Below are 9,134 nucleotides of genomic sequence, written 5' to 3'. Positions count from 1 at the left end.
GGATGAGTGAAAAGCTGCTTGTGTTTCCCTCAGGAGTGGCTGGGCAAAATGCAGAGTTGCAGGTGATCCAGCCTGATAAGTTTGTGTCGGTGGCTGGGGGAGAGACGGCCACTCTGCGCTGCTCTGTGACCTCCCTGCTTCCCGTGGGCCCTGTCAAGTGGTTTCGGGAGAGAATGAGTGGCCGGGAGGAGATCTACAATTACGGAGGAAAAGGCCACTACCCCCGAGTCACCAATGCTTCGGATGCCACCAAGAGAGACAATGTGGACTTTTCCATCCGCATCCGTGACATCAGTCCGGCTGACATGGGCACCTACTACTGTGTGAAGTTCCGGAAGGGGATCACCAAAGATGTGGAGTTCAAGTCTGGACCAGGCACTCAGGTCACTGTAAGTGGTGAGTGCTCTGTGGGATCCTTTTTCCTGTTTTGTGACCAGTGAGTCAGGCTGGCCTTGCTTTGAGAGCAAGAACTAAAGCCAGGGGAGGAGCTGGTGCTTGTCCTTAGATCAGCTTCACAGTCCATTTCACCTGCCTTAGAAGATCAAAGATGTTGAAGTCACTGAGTCCTGCAGTTTGCACCTTAGGAGAACACTCTGAGGGCTGTTCTCGATGTGGAGCATCTTCTTTTTCCACAGTACCCAGTGTGCCCAATCCTGCTAAAACACAGTGGAAACAAGGATCATTACAATGACAAGAGGCTTTTCTTCAAAATCACTGTATCCTATTCCCTCTAAAAAGGTGTCAGAAATAGGGCAGCATTTGGTTCTGTTTGAGAAACAGCACTGATAAAAGGTGATAAGAAGCACATACTCTGTTCAATCTGACAGATGAGAAGATCAGTCTTCTCATCTCCAAAATGACAATAATAACCGACTCCTTTTAGGAGAGTTGAAAGAATCTGAGATGCCATCACCCAGAAGCACAGAATAGACCCCAAACCAGGGGCTAGATCAAGGTTCTGTGAGCCAGCTTCCTCCTGCTCATCAGTGTCCTGACACATAGAAGGTGACTAATACACCAATCTTTGTTGGAAGGTGTGAGATGCAATGAGCCTGGTGAGAGAACAGATGAATGTTGGGAACTAAGAGTTAAGTCAGACAGGATGAGGAAAGAGCTTTAGAGGGCAGAAAACGGGAACCCGTTGGTGAGAACGCTGGTGCCAACTTACATGGAACACTGAGACATGGTCCTGTATGTGCTCCATCCTGGCCTGACTGCTTTGGTATGAGAAAGCAGAACCGTAGGAAGAGTCTACAAGAAAGGTCTTCACCCTGAGCTGCCCAAGGCTTGAAGGTTAGCTTAGAATTAGCTTGGTTTAGAGTTGCTCTTCTGAGAGCAGCTCTGCTTATAATCAAAGTCTCCTGTCCCCATGCTAAGAATGTTGTCCCCCAGTTCTGGTTTCTCGGTGTAAGGCAATAAATGTGATCCACAGGGAACAAATGGCACTCAGTGTCTGAAGGGTGTTAGCCATGTGACCCCACTCGACTCTAATTTCTGTCTTGTTTCTTTATCCTGGGCAACACCCTCTATATCGGGCTGGTCCTCAGCAGATGAGCAGTGGTGCTCTCATCCCAACGCTGTGGATGTCTCAGTGTTTGGAATCCTCCGTTTCCCCATCAGTGAAGTGGTGGCTTTAGTTCAGGTCTGTGAGTTGTAGGGAGGGGTACAAAGTTCTGTGGAAGCATCACTAGAATCACTGAGTCCCCGGGGAGAGCCTGGTGAGCCACCTGCCTGGGCTCATGTCCCTGCTCTGCCTCTTTGTCTCTGTGACCTCTGACCTATCACTCCACATGGGGCCAGGGTCCTCTTTTTTTAACTTTTGGAGGGAAGAAGAAAGGGAAGGAGGGAGGGAGAATGGAGGAGGGAGGGAAGACATCTATTCATGTTCACAGCTGGGGCAAGACAAGTGGGTCTGGTGTCCTTCAACAAGTGGGAGGTTGAAAGGGCAGAAACGACTGCACTATTGAGACTGGGGACAAATAGAGGGAGGAAGGCTATGGGAGAGGGGTTGCAGGACCCCAGAAGGCTCGGTGAGAAGTGTAGTCCACACAGTCTGGCTCCCTGTAGGTCAGCCAATAGACCGCTGGGGTCCCTAGAGCTGGAGATGCAGCGAGGTTGAGGCCAGTCAGAAACCTGGGGCAGCCAGAGACCCGGCTGCAATCTTGTGTAAAGGCGGAGGTCCTGGACTCTGGCTGTGCAACTCTGCAGGCTATAAAGAGGAACTGTTTTGTAGCCTTTGCAGCATTGGGCTGACGGTCCGGCAGAGATGAAGGGCACGATGAACACTGCTGAGAACTGACAGAACGCACGGAGCTGGGAGGACAGACTGACGTTTGGTCAGTGGGTGGTACGAAAAGTCCTAGGGTCACCCTTTGTCAGCCGTGCTCCCTTCTCAACTCACAAAAGAGTGCACGGGGAGTGACCGCTGGGCAGCCCTTGAGCTCTGTGAGATGAGGGCAGTTACTGCCTGTAAGCCAGGATGTGCTGAAGACAGTGCTTGTCCTTGTGCCACACTCCCCCTGTGCTCACTGTGTCCAAATGCTTCTTTTGTAGCCAAACCTTCTCGTCCCGAGGTCTCAGGCCCCAAGACGAGGGCCCCGCCGGGGGTAACCCCTGTGCATCGCCGGGTGTGACCCCTCCAAAAAAAAAGCAAAAAAAAGCCCAGTTTCCCCCTATTCCTGGGCCGTGGGGTGACCCCTTGGGGGGGAATGGGGGAGAGTGCCCGGCAGAGGCCAGGCAGGTGTGGCAGGCTGGAGTTGAGTGGAGAATCTCGCGTGACTGAGTGCCAGGCTCCGGGCCCTCGTGCCCCCCTGGGCGACTCCGGCTCTCGCTCTGTGTTAAGGCAGCCGAGCGGGGGTGTTACCTGGCTTTGATTTCAGAGCCACCCCTGGCGACAGTGCGAGCGTGAGGGACGCGGCTGAGCAATGGAGACCTGTCTGAAAGCCCAGGTCGGGGTCCAGGCCAGGGTCCGAGGGGCAGGAGACCGGGGCGAGCGAGGTCAGAGTGAGCGGGCAGGAATCAGCTCCACAATGGGTGCGGGACCCGGGGGACAGGGGGGCCATGTGCCCTCCTCCGTCCAGCTCCTTCCCTGCTGACCGCCTGACCTCGGGGACTGAGAGGGCGGCACCCCCAGTTGACGGCTGACCCCGTGGAGGCTTGCAGGAAAGTGACTGTCCCAGGTCACCCCACTCTCGAGAGACCGGTGGGTTTTTCCGTCCCCGAAGCCCGGTTCTGGCAGTTGAGGACGTTGTAAAAGCTGAGGACCTTGCGGTGACAGGGAGGGACAGCCCTGAAGGTGGCCTGGTGCTCCAGTTTTCAGCCGTCCTTGGGCCGTTGGTGCTGAAGGGAGTGGCCGTGACCCCACCGCCCCATTGTGTGTCCCTCATGCTGGCTTCCACACAGAAGCTTCTTCCTACCTAAGCACGCTGCCGCCCAGCAGGCATGCCCCTATCCCCCCAGCCTGACCATTCAGGTGGGTACTGAAATCTGACTGCAGGGTGCCGGGCGAGGCCAGGACCAGGCTCACCTCATCCCAGCTTGTTTACAGTTACAAGCACTTCCCCTGGCCCCATTCGGTACCCTCCTCCCCCCTCTGCACTTTGCACACTTGTGAGATGCATCCTTCCTGGAAAGCTTTCCCTTCCTCCTGACCTCTGCCAGCCTTCAAGACCCTGCTCAGGGGCCACCACCTCCAGGAAGTCTTCCCAGATCCCACTTCTCTGCTGAGAGCCCCCCCCTTCCACCCTCCAGCCTCTTCTGGCTCCCTGATTGCCCCCCACAGGTGCTCATGGCCCGTGCCCGTGACATCCTGCCCACAAGGGCTGAGAGCAGCAAACCTAACTGTGGTGTGTGGGATGTTGACACAGGGACAGAGGCAGGAGAGGGCAGGAATGAATCATTCCAGCTGCCGAGGAAAGTTTGTGCCTGACTGTGCCCACAGTGCCCCCGTGGAGCTCGAGCACCCACATTGGGTGCACACAGCGCCCCCAGCCACGCAGACCCTCCCTGAGTCGCACCCCAGAGTCCATCCCCAGTGTGCCGGGGTGTGAGATCCGGCAGGGCGGTCTGGGCTGGCCTCTCCCATCTGAGTGTCTAGCACACGGTGCTCACCTTAGCGAGAGGTTCCCTCAAGACCTGGGGCTGGAGGGGGTAAGGTGCTCGCCCTGCCCGGCTAACAATGGCTCAGTCCTTGGTGCCCCTAAGCACGGCCAGGAGTGAGCCCATCGGTGTGGCCCAATCACCAAAACCAAAAAAAGGACAAAGACCAGGAGCCAGAGATGCCCAGAGGCTTCAGGCACCTGCTGGGAAAGCGCCAGGCCCTGAGCCCAACCCCCGAGATGCAGACCCGGGAGGGGGCGGCGCACAGGATGGGCTTCGCATGCTTCAGCTGCAGTCCCCAGCACTGCATGGTCCCCCAAGCACTGCCAGGAGCGACCCCTGAGCACTGAACCAGGAGTCAGCCCGAGCACTCTGTGATGTGGCTCCCAAACAAGCAGTAGACACCTCAGCGAGGCCATCCCAATGGCTCTGCCCTTAGACTCTCGAGCACGAGAGGGTGACTCAGGGGCTTGGGAAGTGCCCAGGGTGGGGCTGCAGCCCTGAGCTGTGTGAGCCCAGGTGCCATGCCGGAGAAGGGAGGGCAGGGGAAGGGAGAGGAGAGGCGAGGCAAGGGGGAGGGGAGGGAGACAGGATCAAGGGCCAGAGCCATGGTACAGCAGGCAGGGCACATGCACATTCTCACACTCTCTTTCTCTCTCTCTCTCTCTCTCTCTCTCACACACACACACACACACACACACACACACACACGCACACACACACACACGCACACACACACACACTCACTCCTCTACGCAGCCTTTCCTCCCCTCTCTGCACCCACACACCCCTCCCAGGGGCCTGCCTTGCCCTGACACTTGCACCCACAGCCAGCACCCCCATTCCTATACTCACCCCTGCTGCCTGGTCCTCCCGAGCTGCACTGTCTGCCCATATATAATGCACATACATGCATGCATGCACAGGCACATACACGCATGTACACACGCTCACATACATGCACACTCATCGTTTGGTGAGCACACACATGTGCATCACCAGGCACACATAACTCGGGACACATTTGCATGCACACGCACACTCTCCTACAGCACACATGTACACACACATGCTTGTATGCACACAGTGTGAATGCTGGTGCATACACACTAACTCTTACACAGCTGCCTTTGCACGCCGGTGTACCAAACCCCACATGTCACACTCTGGTCCTCACTTTAGGTGGCATATGATGAGGTGCAGTGGCAGGGTGGTGGTGACAACAGCCACAGAAGGTGGACAGTGATGCTCAATGGTCCGGGAAGGGGATACTGAGTCACACTAGGGCCCGCTCATTCCCGCCGTCCCAAGATGCTGTCCTCGGGGCACTGCAGATGCTCCCACAGACTCCGGGTCCTGGGCGCTGAGAACCTGGCAGCGAGCACCCACGTGGACAAGGCAGCTCGAGGAGTGGGATGGGGAGGTCAGGACTGCGCAGGCTTCTGGAGGGACCCAGGCAGGTGCCGCCTGGCGCTGTGTCCCTTCCGGCCAGATCTGATTCAGTGCTGATTTGTTTTTTCCATTAGAAAAGCATCCATGCTTATTTTTTCACTTCTGATGGAAATTGTTTTCATCTTTTCTTAATCTCTAAAGCTACACATGAATGCCGTACCCCCCAAAAAAAATCCAGTGTATTTCTCCAGACCCCATGGTCATTCCTCAGCCCCCCGTCTGCAGCCTCACACCCTCCTTGGCCGAGTCGAGGACGACAGACAAGTCAGAAATGGGGGCCAGAGCAGCAGGGCGTGGGGCAGTGTGGAGAGGAGGCCAGAGATGGCCGTGCGTGTCACCTTCTGAGGGCTCTTCCGGAAGTGACACAGCTCTTGCCTCGTATGTGTGAGACCCTGGATTCAACCCGGCACTGCAAAAAAAAAAGTAATTATCCATGTTGTTGCCTTAAAGTCTGACTCCTGCTCAGGGGCAAGCGTCATGAGGCCGGGGAGCCAGCTGGCCTCTGCCCTGTGCTCAAGGTCGTGCATGCAAGAGATTCCACTGGTTTCCCAGGACCTCTCTGGCCTCCCGTGGACCCCCAGCTCCTTCTCCACCTGCTCACAGTGCCAGTGGCCACACACTGTTCACTCCTCCCACTCAGAACTCATTCATGGCTTTCAGTTCATTCATTCTCACCTCAAAGCAGCAAGTGTTCCCTGAAAAAGTGAAACTAAAATGAAAGCTTTGGGAGCAGGGGTATGGTGGTTAGAGATGGTTCAGTGGCAGGGATGGTTCAGTGGTCAGCAATGGTTCTGTGGCAGGATGGTTCAGTGGTCAGGGATGGTTCAGTGGTCAGGGATGGTTCCGTGGCAGGGATGGTTCCGTGGTCAGGGATGGTTCCATGGCAGGGATGGTTCTGTGGCAGGGATGGTTCTGTGGCAGGGATGGTTCCGTGATCAGGGATGGTTCCGTGGTCAGGGATGGTTCCGTGGCAGGGATGGTTCTGTGATCAGGGATGGTTCCATGGCAGGATGGTTCGGTGGTCAGGGATGGTTCCGTGATCAGGAATGGTTCCGTGATCAGGGATGGTTCCGTGATCAGGGATGGTTCTATGGCAGGGATGGTTTTGTGGTCAGGGATGGTTCCATGGCAGGTATGGTTCGGTGGTCAGGGATGGTTCCATGATCAGGGATGATTCCGTGATCAGGGATGGTTCTGTGGCAGGGATGGTTCCATGGCAGGGATAGTTCCATGGTCAAAGATGCATACAGGGACCCAAGTTGTATCCCCAGTACCCCATCACCCACCCCCAGCACGGCAGCAGTTCTCCTGGATGTCTCTGGGCCCACAGTACCACAGGGCCTATAATCACTACACCTTCAGGTTCTAGCACTGAACTTACTGGTCAGGTTGACAGAGTATCACCAGGGGTGGCCCCCAGGTCCCCTGAGCAGCACTTGGGGGCCCCCAAAGTAAAACCTTCAATGTATTGTTTACTCTAAAGCAAAGAAAATCTGTGTCTGTCTCTGCCCCCGCCAACCAGGGACCCATTTCCCACACATGCTTCCTCTCAGTGTAGACCTTTTCTCTGGATCTTGGATCTATCGGTCAATTAGCAAATACTTATTGAGCATCTATTATTGTCCAACCACTGTATCTAAGATGGGGAAAATAGGGAGTGAACAAAACAGACAAAATTCCCAGGGTTGGGGGGGGGCAGTAAACATAGTAAACATGGGTGAAACATACATATTATATGTACAGATGTTTCGTAAAATTTAGAATACAGAAACTGTGTTCTTTAACATCCACCCCATTTATAAAACCTGAAAAGTACCCAAAATAGAATAAAAAAAAAAAGAAAGATGCATCACTTTTGAATTCACGAGCTAAAAAAGAGTTGTGGTTTTATAGCTCTGTATAGTACCTTGAAGTTGTTTATTTGTATATGGTTTTATTTTATTTTATAAAGTCACGATCATCCCCAAAGCAGTTTTTCCTTCTTCTTTATGGCACAAATAACGCAAAGAGAAAACATAAAAGCAAAACCCTAATAAATCTGTGACTTACAATTAATCACTGGGAATATTTAACAGCACGTGTGCATTGTTTTCCAAACTACAAGTTTGGGGCCACCCCGAATCTGTCACTGAATAACCGACTCTCATCTCAAATGTATTCCTGCATCAGGAATTGTCATTCTGCACCATCAGCTCTGTCGATGTGGATGTCCTCAGGGTCGGCCTTCGTGCCACCAAACAGACCTCTTTCCACGGACGCTGGAAACTCTCCCGTTTCTCCGTTTTGATGAGACGTGTGCGTAGATCCCTCGTGATCTGAGCGTGGCTTTACATTCTTCCTTCAGTGGCTCATGAACGGTTTTTGACGGTCACCGATTAAATGGATGAAATGATGATTGTGTTTTGGCTTTCTCGTTTGCTCTTGGTGCTGCGAGGAACGGGTGATTATTTGCATCGTCACGGTCTCCTCTGAAACGATGCCATGCAGAAGTGGCCAGATTTCTGCCATTTTATTTATTTATTTTTATTTTTTATTTTTATTGAATCACTGTGACATAGTTACAAGCTTTCATGTTTGGGTCACAATCACACAATGATCAAACACCCATCCCTCCACCAGTGCATATTCCCCACCACCGATCTCCCGGGTATTCCCCCCTTTCCCACCCTCCCCCTGCCTCTGTGGCAGACAATATTCCCTATATTCTCTCTCTGCTTTGGGGCATTATGGCGTGCAGCACAGACACTGAGAGGTCATCATGTATTTTCAGGGTCCTGCTTTTCTGTGGCTGCCTCTCGTTCCATGGACGGGATAGACCACAATTCACCTAACCGAGGAATCTCCCGAATGCTGGGGAGATTCCTCCGAGTATTCCAGATCCTTCCGTAGGAACCTTATTCCATCTTGGGGTTTCCGCCCCTGCGCAGGCGCCCACCCAGGGCTGCTCGGTCACTTTCACACCTTTGGTCCATCCTGCCCACCTGCTTTTCTGGAAGGAGGTTCCAATTTCACACTCCCACCAGCAGCGCGGGGGAAGGTCTGCCCAGCCGACCTCCTGTCCCAGTGCCCGCTCAGGCCCCTGGACAGCCCCTGTCTCCGCCAGGAGGACAGGAGAGAGCCAGGGATGGCTTTGTCAGCCAGGCCAGCATGCTGTCCCCAGGCCCAGAGCTGCAGGAGTGAGTTTTAACAAGCCCGATTCCCAGAACAGAACCTGCAGAGAAAAAGAAAAGCAAGTTGGGGGGTGGGAGAAAAACTCTCTGCTGGAAAAATAAAAAGAAACACACACACACATACACACACACACGGATTAAAATAATATTTGGCACTTACGTGGCACTTTTAAAATTCTTCAAACGCTTTATAAACACTAGCTAATTAATTAAGCTGCCTAAATCTGGCTGCTGTTGGTGGAGAGAGCTCAAGAAAAAGTTAAAAAAAAAAAAAAAGGAAAGGGAAGGAGGGGTGTAGCCGTACCCAGCTCGAGACTTTTACTGTCGCCTGCCCGGGGTGTGATTGCAGGCTGTTCCCCAAGAATAGTCCTGCTTCCACACGCCGCGCCCGGCTCCGCTGCCTCCTCGCCCGCT

The 9,134-nt window shown here is 53.8% G+C and overlaps 1 protein-coding gene across 1 annotated transcript; it reads left to right on the top strand.

Annotated features, from left to right (window-relative positions):
* Positions 1-2: 2 nt before the first annotated feature.
* LOC101537801 (signal-regulatory protein beta-1-like) lies at positions 3-440 on the top strand. Its single transcript, XM_055132135.1, has one exon. The coding sequence runs from the start codon at positions 3-5 to the stop codon at positions 438-440; it is 438 nt and encodes a 145-aa protein (XP_054988110.1).
* The last annotated feature ends 8,694 nt before the right edge of the window (positions 441-9,134 follow it).

This window comes from Sorex araneus, chromosome 3, assembly GCF_027595985.1.
Source record: "Sorex araneus isolate mSorAra2 chromosome 3, mSorAra2.pri, whole genome shotgun sequence".
NCBI lineage: Eukaryota > Metazoa > Chordata > Mammalia > Eulipotyphla > Soricidae > Sorex > Sorex araneus.
The sequence above is the reverse complement of the archived record's forward strand: the minus strand, read 5'-3'. Positions and strand labels throughout refer to the sequence as shown.